This window comes from Halichoeres trimaculatus, unplaced genomic scaffold (genome assembly GCF_033239565.1).
Source record: "Halichoeres trimaculatus isolate MK-OKI-2021-1 unplaced genomic scaffold, fHalTri1.1 fHalTri1_scaffold_18, whole genome shotgun sequence".
NCBI classification, from domain to species: Eukaryota; Metazoa; Chordata; class Actinopteri; order Labriformes; family Labridae; genus Halichoeres; species Halichoeres trimaculatus.
The window spans coordinates 18,590,249-18,608,721 of NW_027437196.1; the positions used below are offsets into that span (position 1 = coordinate 18,590,249).

The 18,473-nt window shown below is 40.6% G+C and overlaps 1 protein-coding gene across 3 annotated transcripts in view; it reads right to left on the minus strand.

The window, feature by feature from the left end:
- ctnnd2a (catenin (cadherin-associated protein), delta 2a) overlaps positions 1 to 18,473 on the minus strand; it is a 338,809-nt gene that overhangs the window by 143,665 nt on the left and 176,671 nt on the right. For 2 of the 3 annotated variants that reach the window (XM_074693201.1, XM_074693199.1), the window contains exon 12: positions 6,416 to 6,782. In XM_074693201.1, the coding sequence (XP_074549302.1) occupies positions 6,416 to 6,782 (367 nt within the window). The remainder of the gene's footprint in view (positions 1 to 6,415; positions 6,783 to 18,473) is intronic. The other variant, XM_074693200.1, reaches the window with a different exon arrangement.

Genomic DNA, 18,473 nt, shown 5'->3' on the forward strand with positions numbered 1-18,473 from the left:
GAATTTATAAATATTCTAATGTTATTTAGTGTTTATAATAAGATCACTTAAACTATGAAAAAAAATCAGAGTATATTTTTATTTGTAGCAGTTTTACAAAGAAAACTACGACAATTAACTACATTCTCAGTATCGTCTTATCTCAATCAATCAGCCCTCAGGTTGTCAACATTTTTTGTTCACGTCAAGCATAAGTAAGAAACACAGAGGCATTCTGCTGTGGTCTCAAACAAAACTATGGCTAAGAAGCATAGTCTCCTTGACGTCAGCCGTCTATTTCTGAAACGGTAAATACAGCACATCAGCTATAGCGCCATATTTGTAGTGGCAGGGGCTTCGCCTACAGCTATAGGCTGCCTGACTGTCACGTGACCCTGAGCTGTGCCTCTGATTGGGCGAGCTCACGATCTTAATATCCTCTGAACGGCCAAGTTGGAAAAAAAAAATCCACCCCCACCAGTACACTGTGTGCAAATTAGTGACTCAGACAGGAGACGTTTTTTGAACCAGGCTGTAAATAGGTTAATTTCTGCTTTGAAACACCTTTTGGATTGGTGTGTATGTGACTTCTGGTATTTCCGGAGCCAGCCTCAAGCAGACTCTCAAGAAACAGCAGATTTTAGCACTTCCGCATTTTTTCATATTCTTAGACCGGAGGATGCTGCTTGCTAAGAAGTTTGTGTGTTTAACTGGAGATTGTCTAACTTCATAGGACACTACTGCCACTGCCACATTACTGGCAAATATGAAAGCACATGATCACAAGCTCACCAAACAAGGAGACACATGAGCAGTGGATCCTGAAGTAAGCTAACGTCACTATTCCTGGCAAAGTTAGCGGACATGATGAATAGAATAGAAATTTAGTTTTTAATGTAAATTATGCGTACATTCACACAGTCAATCTCACTACTAAAAAACATGGGTTTGAAAAAGCATGTGATGAATGGGATGGGAATTTTGATTTAGAGTAAAATATGTAATTAAAGCACTTTGGGATATTGTTGTTTGTTCCAGGTTGTAGTCACAGCAGTGAGCTCTGATCAATTATACTGTATTAAGGACTCAGACAAAAAAAAAAAAAGAACAAAAAACTCATTACTGCAATTTAACTTTGAGGTTTTATGTACTTTGGCTACCCGTGGTTCCAACACACTTGGAGCGAATGGCTATCCTAAATTAATAAAAGTAAAAAACATGCTGAGTCTAAAGCTGTTCAACACCACCAGACTCCAGCTAGTAAAGTCTAATTTTTAGAATAGTCATAAAAAAAACTTTGTAACTTTTAATTAAATAAGGTTTTATTGAACACTGCAGGGTGCGCTGAACACATAAAAGAACGCTCTGAATATTGAAACCCTGAAAAAAAATGGCTGCTTTTATCCAACAGTGGTTGGGTGAGGTTTATTGTCTTAGATAAAGTGTGAGAGGAGGAAAAACAAGATGTCTTTCTGGCTCTGTGGATTTGCAGTATATGAGGCTTAAAGCATTAAGGGAGACTCAGCGATCTCTTATGTGTACTTCTGTATGCAAGTTAGAGTGCTAATGACTCCAAAGGGCCGATACTCAACACTTTCTTGCAAGTACGGAAAAGATAATAGTTTGTGTTTCTGAGTGTGTTTGTACAGTTATATTCCTATAGCATCTTGTATAGTATCTAAACAGCCTCTATTTAAAAGTTGACAAATTTATGATGAGGATTCAAAATTGAGCCTCCTGTGGCTGTAACTTTTATCTTTACAAATAGTGGACTCTGCACAGGCGAAATGTTCAGATCTGGATGTTAAGGTGGGTGTGATGTAAATGCTGATGTAAAAAAAATAACTTTATCTCACAAGAACTAGATTGCCATTCAAAATGCCAAAATCAGGATTTTTAGAACCAAAGCAAAAATGTATTTACAAACATTTACAATTTGCAAATGGTAATTTGCAATCATCATGAGTGTACAGATGCAATTAAGGGGCAATAAATGATAATGTTAGACAAAGGTACAATGAATACAAGTGTGTTTATTTTTTTTTCTCTTCCCCAGAAATATAAATAAACAGTGATGTAATTTGAAAACACAGTTCAACCAAAAATAAAGTTTAGTAATCACAAAAGACTATTCGACAATGATTAAAAAATACCATCTAACCAAAACTCCAAAAATTTTCCCCTGGGGGTGGGGGGTGGGGTGGTGGTGCAAGCAAATGTTTGTGCATTGTTGTCATAGTCTCATTATATGTTATCTTTCCCTGGAAGAGTTTGCTCTTGCGCTCATGTGAAATAATTTTCAAAGAGTCCCACACAAAAACCTTTTATGGCTGTAACAGAGTGTACTTTTTTTAGGTCATGGATGTTAACACAAAAGTTTTGATTGTAGTTGGTGGTGCTTTTTTTACTTTGTTTTTTAATGGTTAAGAAACAGCTTCCACATGTATGACAGCTACTACAAAGTTATACTACATTTCAACATTCCAGTTAGGCTGATCTTATTAGATCACTGGCCATGTGCTGCACATTGTTTGTTATTTTTTCAGAGAAACATGCCTTCCTAGTTTTTCAACAATCAAATGTATCCCTCAAATCTCTTCCTGGGAAAACAGACAAAGGCTGTTGAGTATAATAATGATAATACATTTTACTGATGCACTTTTCTAAAACACTCGGAGACGCTTTCAATAGAATTAAGTTTGCCTGTTTGACAGACACCAACCCTCTGCTAGAAACTTCCAACTATATAGTCAGTCTTCATGTTGACACCAGTATCCCTTTCGGTCTCCTTTGTAAGTTTAAAGGCTCTATGATATGCATAATTCATTCACATTTCACAATCCACTTCTTCTGTCTTTATGTCAAGAGTTGCACTATACATCAAAACAGTCCTCCACCTGGCTTACCTGTCCTCACTTGTTCACACTTTGTTCATACTGTCTGGTGTGAAAAACTTACTTCTACTGTCTGCTGCAACTAAGTTGGTTGTTGTGTGACTTCCTTGTCTTTGGCACAAAGCTGGCTGTTATTGATTCACTTACAGAAAGGAAAACATGTTGTTGCATCCTCTCTTGGTGAATTCAGAGAGAATGTTCTTTGTATACACACAATATGCTGCAGCAGAGTACAAAAAACAAAGGCTTCCTCCGCTTGGTGCAAGTATTAAAAGGGAAAGGTGTACTCTTTCCAAAGAGAAAGGTGAAGTGACTTCCATGAGTCAAAGTAAAGTTGTTTATTTTATACAAGTTGAAAAACATTCGCAAAATCTAATTCAAATCTTCATTTTTTTTCTACATCAGAGAAAATGTTTTTTTGTGTGAAACAAAGAAAGTCTTCACCCAGTCCTTGAGATTCCATTAATAATACACTGCCATGACCTCATTATCAACCTCACAATACTGAAGAGTGTGAAGATTGTACATTTAAATGACTGTGTGCATGACATTTGCTATTTCTTCTCTTTTCATCCATTCTCTCATTGTTCTCGATCAATCTCTCCCATCCCCTTGCTCTTATTCTGTCATCTTTTTGAATATCTCTGTCTCTCGCTCCTGTGATTGACAACTGCTGCTGAGGCTTGATTCACTCACGTCTCAGCCTCTTTCACTCTATAATTAAAGGAAATATACATCAAAGGTCCTGTGAAACATATACAAAGAGGAGAGAGTGCGCTTTGGTTAATTGTGGCGACGAAAGGACTGAAGCGATCACAGCACGGGGGAATTTTTTTCTACGCAATGTGACACTTTGAGGGGGTGAAATGGAGCTTTTAATGCATCGGGTGTGTAAAATAAAGAAGGAAGGTCTTCTATTACGATTGCTTTACATCTGTTGTGTCTGTTTTCTTCATTGGGGTGTAATAAAGAGTCAAATGTGTGGGTTTAACTGGCAAAAGAGAGAAGACATTGCTCAAATAATTTGCAAATTAATCTGCCAGCACACTGAGTGGACATTTATTCATTAGCGAGCAAACATTCCTGGTGCATTTCTTTCAGTGGGCTACATCGTAATTTCCCCTGAAGGGTCTCTCGATAGCAGATAAAGTGATCGTTGTATGCATGAACTTTTGGGGGTTATTAAAACCTTCCTCACAGAGTTATAAATCACTGCAGTGTTTTTCTATCTGTCTTGAAGTATATGAACCCATTAGTCGATACAGCCCTCTGGGATTGTGATGTATTAACCATCTACACATTCCTGAAGCGATATGCAAACACCTACAACTTCCTGCATGTCTTCACTCAGAGCTGTTTCTAGCTAAGAAGCCTGATTTAAGACAGCATCAGAAAAAGTAGTGATGTGTGGTGATGCTTGAGTGCTATCCCAACAGGCTATCACAGCAGTTTTTTTTTTTCACAAAATAAAACTTATATATGAACATACTGGGTATTAAGTATATAATCATATTGAATTAAGTTCATAAACACAAGACTTTTGTGTTTTTTTTCTTCAGGGAGAGACATGTTTGGAGGAAAAGAATAAGTGGTTATGACCTGTGCCAGTGTGTGTTTGTCTGACTCATTAATGACTGTGCTGTACATTCAAGCATTTTTGTTGTTTTTTACCTTAAAAAGATTTTCTGCTTAGACCAGACAAAAAATGGTGAAGGTGGGGTTATGTTTTAGCTCATTTGGGGGAGCCGGTGTCAAACAGACAGGCACTACAGTTCTCTAGGGACTAGTCTGACTCCTGTCCTTGACCCTTTGCTGCACATCTACTTCAAGACAATGCTGTGGAACTGGAGTCTGGGACTCAAGTCTTATGTTCTGATTTTCAGGAATTGCGACTCAACTTGAACTGATGACACAAACTTGGGCTGAAGACTTGAATTTTAAACAAAAGAGATCGTTTCATTGTGTTTGTAGCATTTTTCTCTCTCTCTTTTTAAAACTCTAACAATACTATTGCTTTTACATGAGGACCGGCACATTTTTGCCAACATGTACATCAAAGGTAGAGTCTACAGAATATACCTAAACAGAAAAAAAGTCAAGTTTTACAGAAATAATCATGCTCAATCGTCTCCTACAGGGCCTCTTTACATGTGTGTCAGTGTCTGTGTCTACCTCAAACCTCTCCTCGGCCTGTATATTGAAGTTTTGGTTGTACTGACATGTTTCTGGGCATAGAGTAGGCATGGTTACATCAACCAACCACAGATCGCCTGGTGCACAAGACACTTAGCCTGTTGATGATCGGGAGAGGAAGCTGATCAGAGCAGCTATGATAGTGGATGAGGCACAGAGGGAAAAAGACACAACCAAAGTGAAATGGAATGCCAAACAGATAAAGCTTTTTCGTAAAGAAAGTGAAAGTGAAGCTTGGCTCAACTTCACAGCACCAGGAGAGCAGCTCGGGACCAAGAGCGCCGCAAGTTGGCTTTCTGCTAACCAGGTATGTATCAAGTACCTGTGACTGGCCTTTGCTACCATGCCAAGTCAGGTGCATGGTTCTCAAGAATTCTCCACATAAAAACACAATACTACAGATGGGTGCTAGGCTGGTGAATGTGATCATGTAGCTTCAATTGGAGGCAGTGGGTGTGCGCTGCTGCTGGCACTGATCCAAAGAGGAGGAGCCAGTTTGAATGTTATGTTAACTTACAAGTTTACCTTTAAAGTGTCATCTTGTTCAGCATCAGTCCCTGCCAGAAACTTTAAGGGATGTTATACACTGTGTTTTACGTTCAAAGATTTCACAACAAATGCAGGCAAGAGAAGCCCAACATGCACTATGATGATGTTGTACATAAAGACAATAACAGGACGACATCTGTCCACAATGCACCCAAACCAAGATACTAAACTCTCACACCTGTTGCTGCAAGCTCAGGTAAACAGTTGTAGAGAGTTGGGTCAGTAAATATCCTGATTATAGCATGTGTTGCAGATATTTTGGAGCCAGTGACTCCTTTGCAGCAGGCACGATGATTGTACCTCACATTACGCATAATGCACATCATGTAACTTAACTGATCACTCAAACCTCCAGACACACCAACAGTCAGAGTGGAAGTGATTATCATGAGTTTTCAACACATTCAATGGACCCACACAGTCAGTACAGGTTAATGCAGTGAATATTATAGAACACCAAAAGCTCTTTTTAAATGATAAGTTCCCAGGGACTTGAAAAAAAATCGTAGTTAAAATGACATGAGATTCATGTTAGGGTTGAGAAAACATCCAATGTAATACCTTAAACCATTATCAATACGTTTTCCTTAGAAACAAAACAATACACCTTGTTTATGAGTATAAATGTCACCTTACCACACAAACTGACTCGCTCTCACACCAATGATGCACTATTTCACACACATCTAGAATGGTTCGTAGGGTTTAAAAACTGCTGTCTTGTGTATTTCAATGGACTCACGCTCATGTTTTCTGATACACATGCCAAACACATACATTCCACACCCCTTTCATCTTACCTGGGGTCCTTCTGAATCGAGTCAATGGAAGGGGAACGCTGCAGGCTGCCTTCTGGCGGCAGGGCAGGTCCAGATTTGCTGTAGGGCGATTCCACCACCGAAGGGCAGTACTGCAGGGTGCGATAAGGATCCGCCACATAGGGGTCTGAACCATATAAGTCACCCCCGCTGCCTCCACTTGTGTAGCCTGGTCCCACTGTAGCATAGTTGTTATTCCCGCCACGGCTGTAGTTCCCTGTGGCTGTACCGTGACTTCCTGTGCGCTGCAAAGGGGCGGAGTCGACACCAGGGGAGGAGGGAGCTATGGTGGGAAAGTAGGGACAGAGGACATAACTTAGGACCTGGTCATGGATACGCTGGGTCAGGTCTACAGGGATTTACAGAAAGGGATTCAAGGAAAAGAGGTGAGGAAGGACGGAAAGGACAAGAGGAAAGGAGGATAGGAGTGGAACAAAATTTAAGAAAAGAAGAGAGAAAAAAGTAAGAAAGGCAGACATAGAGAATAACAGGTTGTTGGGAAAAGACAACCATGGTTCCATATGGATGTATAAATATCATCCACATGTCCAGGATAAACAACAAAGACCGGTGTTGAACAGGAGGAAAGGTTCAATGAGTGAAAAGAGAGAAATTGATATCAGAGCAGGAAAGACCTTCAGATCATTACTGTTACTGCTTGAATTAATCTGTCAAACAAAATTCATACCATCAGTTAGCACATATTTTAAAGCCAATACAATCTTGGGACTCCTCAGCGATTGTCTAATAACAACACGGGGACATGAGCCAGCTTTTCACGGATTCCAATGTAGCCAGTGATCAAAAAACAACAACCTCCTGCCACAACTCCCTCATCTGTGTGCGACAACATTTACAGTCCAATTAGCACAAAAAAAAGAGCTTGCATGTTCACATCAAGAGAAAAATGAAAGCCACATCCAGACTATGTGAGAAAATCAATACTATCATTTCTTGGTTTATTACATTTCCCAAAATGGTATCTTATCTATTACAAAGGTAGAATGAAGGGGAGATGGATCATTTCTGGTGCATTCTGGAAACCTGAAAGTGAAAAATTTAGACTAGATCATTGAGATATCTGTTAATAGAAAAATTGTAAAATAAAAGTAGAATAATGATTATAATAAAATCCCCTATCAGATGGGCACCAGTATGATTACATTTGAAACCTGCCTGTTTTATCTCTTAAAACAGACACCAAACCCACCTCACATTTGATTGGCCTAATGTAGATGACAGCACTCAGCATGTTTCATTCCAATCCCAAACCTATCTTCATATCGATGCAAGTTAACCCAATTTTCAAGGAGACAGACCTCGACAGAAATACTTCAGACCAATTTAGCAAAAGTTTTGTTCCCCTAACAACAGCTCAGTGAATAACCACTCTCACAGCAGCTTCCGCAACACTGTGGGATTGTTAACAGTTAGATTTGTCACTCAAATGACTCATTAGCCAGCCATTCCCATGCAATGAAAAATGGAAAGTTTGCCTGCAAGGCAATTTGCTAGTAGCAGGAGGACAATTCTAGAAACTTTCCTGCTCAATCAGATATCTGTGTGGTGAGCTATAGATTCTAAAAATACATCAAAACTAATAAAATAATAGTGATGAAGAATACACAAAAAGCGATCTCTCTCTGCCCTGGTGAGTGAGAAGGGTTTGGTTTGGGGATAGAAGCAGTGGCACAGAAGTTGTTACCTTTTATCCCTTTTGTGTTAAAGCCACTCATCAGTGATACATTAAGGTGTTAATGTGAGGTAGGGGCCTAGTTTCTCTGGCTGCAAAACACTAAGACAGACAATGTGGGGTGGATCTCTCTCATCTGTCGTTACGACCAAGGTATGTGTACACAGAAGCATCAACATGGAAGTAAAAAAAAAAGGAAAACAACACACAATAAACATGTTCTTCAGGGAGTTTGCAATAAATCACAGAGCCTTGAAATCAATATGTGGGTGACTCAGGCTGGAACAGCAGCCAATATGCCTCCTTTTAGAAAGAGAATTAGCCTTAAAAGCTGTGACACAGACCCCACACTCATTGAACACACACAGGGGTTTCCAGTATTTCTAAACATCTACACACACACTGGCACATTTATTCATAATAAAAGCCCTAGCAGACATAAACACTGAATTATCAACAGAATCACGGCTGAGTGTAAGAGTGTGTGCTAAGGTTGAGGATCTCATCGTAATGTGACCAACAAACTTGCTCTTTAGTGCTGTCTTGAGTGATGGCATTTACTTGACCTTCACAGCCCTCTTATCTCTCTCCTTTTCACCTGTCTTGCACGCACACACAAACACGCACACACACGAGCTTTAACACATATCTGATCCACACCACTTGTTTGGTACATGATGCAGAGCCTGAAAAATCACTTTCCAAAGCTCTTATTTAAATTCCTCTCACCAAGTGTGCTAAACTCCATTAGTCTGCCCACCAGAGGCACAGGGAACCTTTTGGATGATGTAACCACATTAGCATATTTTTATTTCCGAACTCTTAAAAATCAGGTTAACAAAAATCCTTTGCCAACTAGACAGGGAGAAATTCAACTTTCCGACTCTGCCATGTAAAGCCCATGAGGCTAAAGGGTGTGTGTGCTCTTTTACTGATGCCCCAAATTAGACAAAGATCCAAAGAATTAAGCAGCCAAAGAGAAACTGAGGAAGAGTCTGAGAAAAGAAAGAGGGTAATCACAGCAAGGGAGGAAACAAGAGGCGATGGAGTTAGTGGCAGTACAACCACGTCAAAAAGAGGGTATAGGAGGGTAATGAAGCGGAGTCACTCCCATCAGAAGCAAATCCTGCTCTTTTCTGTGCTCCTTGAATGATGTCTGCGGTTTGTCTGTCCTTCTGAACGTCTCATTAGTAGCAAGAGCTTTAGGCTAACACCACCAGTGTCAGTGTGCACTCACTGAGAAACTTGACACTCAAATAGGACAAACCCCAGAGCAAAAGAGGGAGAGAGGTGGAAGAAAATGAGAGAAGGCAAACACACACATAAAAAATGGCCTGTCGAATTAGTCTCTTAGCCTGTGCTGTGACCACTGAAAAGGGATATCCTTGGGCAAAAGTTGAAAAAGGAAAGGGAACAAGAGAATGAAAGATAGAGAGGGATGGCAAGGAAAACAAAGAGAGAAATCCCCCAAAATGTCCTGCCAAATTACTCTTTCAGAGATGCTCTTTTGTTCTCACATTCTGTTATTTAGTCTTTAGCTTCCTCACGCCTCTTTATGCTTTCCAACTTTTCCTTCTCTCACTTTCTCTATCTGCTCTCTTCTTCTTCTTCTATCATAAGTGGAGCTCTGCTAAATTTACCATTTAGACAAACAAATGTCTGTTTTGACTGATAACTTCATGTTTGAGAAGGGGAGATTCATGGGTGTGCCTCTTATTTTATTTATCAGTGTATTTGTTTGTGTTCCCAAAACCAAAGCACCCTCACAGAAGCAACTACTTTTCCTGAAGGCCACGCAAGTATTGCAATACTTGCTTTTACGACAGTATATTGCATCAGCACATTAAATGGGATGCACAAGCTCCTGTAATCACAATAACATCTGCTCATGTAGTTTTCAACCTTCGCCTCGTGGGTTTGTTCGTGAAGCTGCCTTAAGCCAGAGAGAGAGGACAGTGCTTGTTGAGTATCACTGACTCAAAACAGAAGAAGATAAACTAAGAAATAAGATGTTATTTTCTGATTGTTTCAAAGCGGTTACACTCGAAAGACTTTTAAAAACACTTCCACGTATCTGCAATAACATGGAGGAGGCAGAGTTTGTTGTGTGCAGCTCCTCTTTATCAGTCTTGGTTTGTGTGACTCTGCACCACCACAGTTTCACCTACAGCTCTCACACTGCCGTGACACAAACAGAGACAGAAAAAATGCACAGAAGGGCAAATACTGATGCATTGTTCAGTTCTTTTTCCCTCTTGTTGCGTAATGCATTGAATACGGCAGTTCATATTGTATCAAATATTATGAATCCTTGCCAACACCCAGCCCTAGCCCCATTTCCACCAAGCCGTCCGGTTCACATCAGTGTTGAGTACGGGATGGCTCGGTTAAGCCTGGTCCTGTTTGCATTTCCACAGCGAAGAAAAACGTGGTACAGAAAACAAAGAGCAAGAACCCAGCAATTAGCCTTCTTTGTGATTGGCATGTGGCTCTTTGTTAAAAAGCACAATCAAGTTTTGTTTCAGAGAAGACTCTGAGCCATGAGGAGAAATACAGCCGCTGTCGCACAAAAAGTGACGATTCTTTCAACCAATCAGCGGACTGCGGTGTTGTAGCTCCACCTTCCAGGATCATATCAGTTTAGTCTGGCACCCCTATGGAAGGGTCTTCCCAGTTATGTGGAGATCTATCCCGGGATTCAGGTCAGTGGAATTGCCATGAAATGCATGCTGAGACAAACCAAAACTAAATTGCTTGCTGGAAACAGGGCTTTTGATGCTGCTGTCAAAATCAGTTTAGATTTAGAATTAAGGATACTAAAGGGGACAACCCTGCGATTGACTGGCGACCAGTCCAGAGTGTACCCCGCCTCTTGGCCAATGACAGCTGGGATAGGCTCCAGCCACCTGCTACCTTGAACAGGATAAGCAGTATAGAAAAGGAATTAATGAATGAAAGGGGACACATTGCGCAAAATCCACTTTTATAGGGTTTACCAACAAAAATATGTGTCCCTGGTGTGTTTTCTACAACACCAACTGGGAAAAAGAATTCACGCCTTCCCCTTCTTTGTTTCCCCTATCCTGAAAATCTCCCCTAAAGGGAGCTGTTTTGAAAATCCAGCCCAAAATTATGTCATTTTGGGCTATGCACATCTCCTGAACAGAATGACACTATCACATCTGGAAGCTTGTCCTGCCCTCTTCCTGCATCCTCTTTCACTCGAGCTATTGTTTATTTTCTGTGAAGACCGTGTTAAACAGAATGACTAAAGGAAGACCAAGGCATAAGAGTTGCTCCGTCTTGGGCAAACACAAACATCTTTTCCCTGACTTAACATCTGAGGATTTAAGGACAAAGCGGATGTATTTTACTTTCAAAGGAAATGTACCCATGAGAGCAGCAAATGTTGTCACTAAGATGTTATGTTAGGTGAAACTAGGTAATTACACTTGCATGAGATTCAAAGTTGTGCATGTCACTGTGAGGGATGACTTGGGTCTTGGGGTTATGGAATTATATATAATGAGGGGTCCCCTTGAGTTTGATAAAAGAAACATGAGTCTGACAGAGTGTGACTTTCATGACTTTGCTAAAGACTGGAATTGTGCTGTTTCATGGGATATTAATCAAATCATGAAACTTGACTGTTGTGCACCTGCAGACACGCACACACACACACACACACACACACACACACACACACACACACACACACACACACACACACACACACACACACACACACACACATGCACGCCTCTCACACTAACACTCTGGTGGTGTGAAATTGTGCTGGAGAGGAAATAAAGGGGCGGGTACGTCTTTGTATTCCCTGGCTTTAGCGTAGAGTAAACAAATCGCGGCTGTGCTCCTGCTGGAAGATTAGCGACGGGAAAGGAAACTCTATTAGTCATTTGACACAGTGATACCTCTGCAATTAGCCGGCCGGCTGAGGGGGCCAGCTAGCTTAGAGCGGAGTTGACTTTTTTTCTGTGGGCAGCTTAGACGATGGCGCTCTCGTTGAATGTACAAGAGATGGAGAGAAGCGGGGGGAGTGAGAGAAAGAGGGAGAGGAAGGAGATCAAACCAATCCTCTGAGCTTTCCATGTCCATCCTCTCTTCTTGTTCTTTCATCTCTGCCTTCATTTCTCTCCATCCCACTCTGTCTCTGTCACTGTCTTTTTCTCCATCACCCACTTGCCCTTTTCCTTCTTTACCTCTTTCATTCCCTCCCTTAATCTGTCCCTTTCTGTCTATATCTCCATCCATCTTTCTCTTTATCAACAATCTCTTCTGAACCCTTTCATTCCCTGCCCTCCCTTTTGCTCTAGCTCACTCCTCTTCTGCTTCAATTTTTTTTGTTTTGTCATCCCCTCTCCATCATCCATCCATTTCATGTTTCTTTCTCTTTCTTTTTTCCTAACACCCTTCTGTCTCCCTCCCTCCCTCTATTGTGGTTGTAGTAGACTTTGTGATCAGAGCTGAGGACATGTCCTTTCTCTCGACACGCTTCGGCGCTCAGCACGATTACACAAAACCCCTCAGTACAGTTTCTACTGCTGTCACATACACACACTTACAAAGACAAGCATGAGCATGCAAACACAAAATCTCTGAATGTGTAAGTGATTGACACGGGCTGGATGTGTGTGCCTTTAACACATGTTTCTGTGATGCTGTAAGGCCACGTAACAGCGTGCACACACAACCTTGCCTGCAGTAGCCGTGGACGAAGCACACACACACATACCGCTTGGATGTGCAAGGAGAGTAAGGATTAGTTTCTCCTTCTGTTTATCCCTGGGAGAGCCTCCTGGCCAACACACAGCTCTTGATGTTCTTGAGCCGGAAACACTGGGCGACACACATTCAGTCTCACACACACTCACACACACAAATGCCCTCCTTTACGCTGTCAGTATCAAGTATACAGCATTTTACAGTGGGGGAGCTCTCAGACACTTGTCTGTATGAGTCAAGATGCCATGTCTTTCCCCAAGCTTGCCACTTAGACTCAGCAGGGGCTTCAGGCTAATGGCTGCTAAATGTTTGAGCTGGGGGACTGACAACAGTGAAAGTCAGGAACAATGGGTCCCTCTTCAATTTCAGCTGATAGGTCCTCCATTAATACATTGCACACAGCCACTGCAAGCAAAGTGATCAAACACAGGGAAAGAAATTATAACACACTTAACAAACCGCGCAGGCCTGTTTGTCGTACTTTCAGTCTTAACAAGTAGTATGGGAGGTAGAGCCTCCAGTTATCAGGACTTTCTCCTTTGGAATCACCTTCAAGTCAGAGTTCAGGAGGCAAAGACCCTCCCTACTTAAGGGTGAGCTTAAATCTTTTCTTTTTCAATAAAGATTTTGATTGGTGCTGTCTCAGAATTGAAGCTCTTATTTGTGCTGCTATGGGCTTAGACAGCCATAAGAAGTGGCTTAGTGATGAGCTCCTCTCTTTCTCTCTTGTCACTAATTTTAAGTCTTTTTGTCTCATTTAAGTAACAAGTGTTTCCATCCATTCTCCCTTCACTAGCCTCTCATGTAACAGCAGCTCCTCCCATTCCAAACACAATGAGTCTGGTTCTGTTCAAGGTTTCTGCCTGTTAAATGCAAGTTTGTCCTTGCCACTATGACTTGCTTTACACTGAAAATTACTTTGCTTCTTGTAGATAAAGATGAGACTGAGCCTTACCTGTAAGATGGGACTGAATCTTCTCCTATCTGTTGTGTCTTAGAGTTGTACAACTCAAAGAAGAAAGTATCTCTCGTTTCGTTGTTGTTTCTTGTCCTTTTGTTCTTCCCTTTGGGGTATCTTTGTATCTGGAGACTGTCATTACTTTGAACATTTCTTGTTCATTGACACCAAACTGGTTGCATTTGTAGTGGTGTTTTTCATTTGGTGTGTCCACAGATCCTATGTTTAATCATGGTTGCATTGTTGATGCTAACCTGTGCTGGGACTGGTGTTCTCTGCAAGATGAGGAGAAGGAGTGTGGGCTAAGGAGAGGAGCCATTGACCTGTCCTTCCATCCATCGGTATGGGAAATCTAAGATCTATCTCCAATAAGATGGACAAGCTAGTGGTGCTAGCCCAGCACCAGGGAGCATACCAGAGAAGCATCATGCTATTCACAGAGACATGGCTAATGGGACCAACACTGGACATAACACCACATTGGAAGGATTTCAACCGCTGTGGGTCGACAGGACAAGGGAGAGACTAAACAGACTGGTGAAGAAGTCCAGCTCAGTCCTGGACCCTGTGGAGGTGGAGACTGACCGAAGAATGATAGCCAAGCTGTTGTCTCTCATGGACATTTTTCTGGTTGACACTTATATTACTCTATTTATATATTCTTGAATGTTTTGCACTGTATACTTTCTTGTATTGCTGCTGTGACTCTGAATTTCCCTTCAGTGATTAACAAAGTGTGTTCTCTTCCATTCTTTATTCTAAAAGAAACTGACTGAAACCTTTAAGTTAAGTTTTAAAGACTAACGAGCAGTTCTGAGTACCTTACTTTGATAGCATGAACATGGATGTACATAAGTTTCATATTCCCAGTTTTCTTGAGTATTCTCTTTATTTTTTGACTTATGTAAAACTTGTACTGCCATGTTGTTGATCAGGGTTATACGAGTAAACTTGCCTTGGCTCGCCTCGCACTAGATTAGCATAATATCACTGCATAACATATGCACGGTGGTGCTATTTGTGGCTCATTGGAACAATACAAAAGCTTTGCAGTTATGAGAAAGATGGAGCCTCAGTTCTGAGCGTTGCTGCCTCACAGCAAGGATTCAAATCTGACAGCTGCTGCCTTTCTGTCAAAGCTTGCGTTGTATCCCTTGCATCTTTGAGGGTCTCCTCCAGGTGCTCTATTTTCCTCTGACAGCCCAAAAACATGCAGGTTAGAGGAATTGAACCCTCCTTAGCGCCTATGAGCAATGTGAATTTTCTGCTTGAAGCCTGGCCCTCATCCACTGTGTTTGGAAATAAGCCCCAGCCCCCTGTGAAACTGATAAGGATAAGTAGGTCAGAAATGGATGGGTGGATAGATATTAGGTTTAACTTGAACATGACTTGCTAACATAGCTCATTTTAGATAAATCAGTCATGACATAGACTTAAGATAGAGGCAACTAAAAGTGCTTCTCAAATCTCTCTCAGCCGGATTATTAATGCTAAAGATCTTATATCATTATGGGTCCTTTCTATTTCTGTTTTTCAGGTGGGATAAAGGAAATAGCTGGACAGGGAGAAGAAGCTACCTGGAAAGATAACTTATTTAATTATAAAACTGTGTTGCACACAGTGGTTGTGAATGTTTCTTTTCATTTGCTTCAACAGTCATCATCTGTGCTGACTTCAAATTCATCAGTGAGATCTCTGAGGACAAAACAAATGAAGGCTCTTACTGGTGTCATGAATTTATAACAGATGATAAAACCAGTACTAAGCAAATCATATCACTGATATGCCACTGAAAATACCAGTAAAATGTGTTCAAGTCTTGGTGATTCTGAGCATGTGAGAGCAGAACATGAATAGTTTATGTTTGTTTGTAAACGTTAGGTGTTGTGGGGTGACTTGCACCAATTTGACTGAAATCTACATCAAGGAAGTGCCATATGTTTTCGCAAGGGAAAGAATTTGTGCTGATCTGTGGAGTGAGTCAGATGTTTTGAGCTGGTAATTAAAGATTTCTGAAGCCTCAGCAAAAACCAGAAAAAGCTGTAATTACAACACAAGTTTCAGCCATGGAGTATTTGAGCCTTGATTCAACTTGTAAACCATTTTGGAGATTGTTGGTTGAAATTAAACAGATTGGAAATGTCCGACAAAATCCTCTTAAGATGTAAAGAAATAAACCACCTTTTTGTTCCTGGGATCCTTCCATCCATTTTATCCTCAGAAACTTTTCTTTTGTGTTCAAGCTGTCTGCCAATAAAAGAAGCTGCTGTCATAAACTGAGAAAGTTTTCACAGAAGAGTAAACATCATTTTGAAACTAACTTCACAAACTCTATATTTTGTTGCTCAATTGACCGCAGATCCATTAAAAGACCAGCAAGATTAGTGGCCAGAGCTTAAATTGATCCCAGCCAAACAAACCTAATCTAACCTGGGACACACAGAGCCCTGTGAGTGACGCACTAAAGTGACTGGGGAGATGCTTCAGCTAAACTGCCTCTTAACACTGCACTGCCTTGGTGTCCTACACTGAGATTTAAAGAGCACTGAGTCAGGTCTGCTGGTACAGATCACTTTCCAATGTTACACAAAAAAGGTCTGCCCTGATTTTGAGCCATTTGAGATAATCACCACCCTTACTCTGCCATGTTTTTTTCTGTGACACTTTATGTTAGCATACATTGGGTTATGGTATGTGGTTCAGGCCCCAAAAGACTGTGTATAGACTGCATTACATAGCTTGTTTCATCTTGAGTTGCCGAAGCAATGCACACACTGTCCAAGTGACCGTAATTAGAAATACAAACTACATTTTGAAACCAGAAGATATGTGCAAGATGAAAGTGAGCCTTCCCCTTTTTCTTCCTCCTTTTTAATGATCTGTCACTTTTCCCTTTTAAAAAGCTGCCCTGAACTTTTCCTGCCTCCTGGTCTGCAGACGGGAGGTAACTGCAAACTCTCTCAAGTCCTCTTCCATTTTATCCACTCCTCCTTTCTCTCTTGGGCTTGTTTGCACTCTCTCATCTCCTTCCCCCATCACTCTCTCTGTACTGTCCCCCTCATTAGGATGTCAGATCTCATTACAGAAGGAACACAGCAGATTTAGATGGGTGGAAGCAGATTGGTGTGATGGTATGAAGCACAGACCTCATCCTATTTTCCCTTTACTTTTGATTTGCACTTGCAAAATATGGGCACAGTCTCACAAGCAAAGAGAAGCAGGGCTTTAGAGCTGAAGCTTCAAGCAAAATGAATCATGCCTTTTGTTTCTAGAAAGAATTAGCGCACAGCATACATGTTTGGGTATGTAACAGAGATAATTTTTAGGAATACATGACATGAATCTGTCTAATTAAGTATGAAACAATCATGTAATTATTTTGCTACTTTAGTTATTTTGATTATACAATTTTACCCCCAAAACATGACTTCTTTCATTTTGCTTTTAGTGATGTATTAACAAGCCTTACATCCTGAAACAGTGAGAGACAGCATGACCTCTGCTATTAAAAGGAGTAACAAGTAGTGCAGCTGCAGGAAGAGTCAAAATAGCATCAACAGGATCCTTGTTTTCCACAGCATAACATTCTTTTGCAATTTACAAAATGTGCCACAAACTGAGAAAAGTTGAGCTCAGCCCACATCGGCTACACTTCATATCAGCCCCTCTCAGCTGAAGGCTGATCTCTGCATCCAGTTTGCAAATATCGAAAAGAAAAGCCTTTTATTTCAGCTGCTTTTGCCTGCCAACTCTTGCAGCATAAATCTATATTTAACATGAATATTAGCTAGTATATCAGGTGTCACATTAGGTACATTTTTGTCTCAGGGCTTTGCTGCTGCTCATAAAGGAATGGGAGACATGTGCTCCCCCTAGCCCAGGATGTGGCATTCTAGTAGGCACATGTTAGAGTTGGGAGCCCCCTCAACAGCCATAGCATTAAACATAACTTATTGTATGCATCTTATTAATCAATCCTCTTTAACAAAAGTGATCATGACTGAAGTACATCAGTATAGAGAGGCAGATATAAAGCCTAAACTTTTTAAACGGAAAATCTTATGAGTAATTTTAAAAAGTTACTATGGCAACAAAGTCATACCAGAGTTACATGAAGCACTGGTGGCTAAAACATCAGCACAGGAAACGATGAGTGTGACAAAGGTTTTTGCTATACTTTCTTGATTTTTTTTTAACTTGATAAAAAAACAGTCAAGTAAAAACTTTCTGTTCCCTTTTTTGTTTTAAGAAAGTATCATTAAAAATAAATAAACAAATTGAGGTGGTAGCTGTGAAATACCAATGTGTCTGACATTGCTCAAAACAACTCTGCCTTTCTCACCACCCGCTTTCTGCAATACAGACTTGCAAAGTAATTCTATCAGGGTCAGTCAGTCTGTCAGTCGGTCTGTCAGTTAGAATAAGCTTAAAAAAAATCTATATTATACAACTCTGGTGGTCTTTGTCATGAGAACTGCTTTAAATCCATTAAAATAACCTTATTTTAAAGAGTGTTTCACGCTTTTGAGATATACTTATGGTAATCTATGGTAACTTTGGAGTTATTGTGCATGATTCAATAGGAGGAATGCTAATAATTAATCTGAATTAAAAACCTATAAAAACTGATGCACACCCATTCAGCA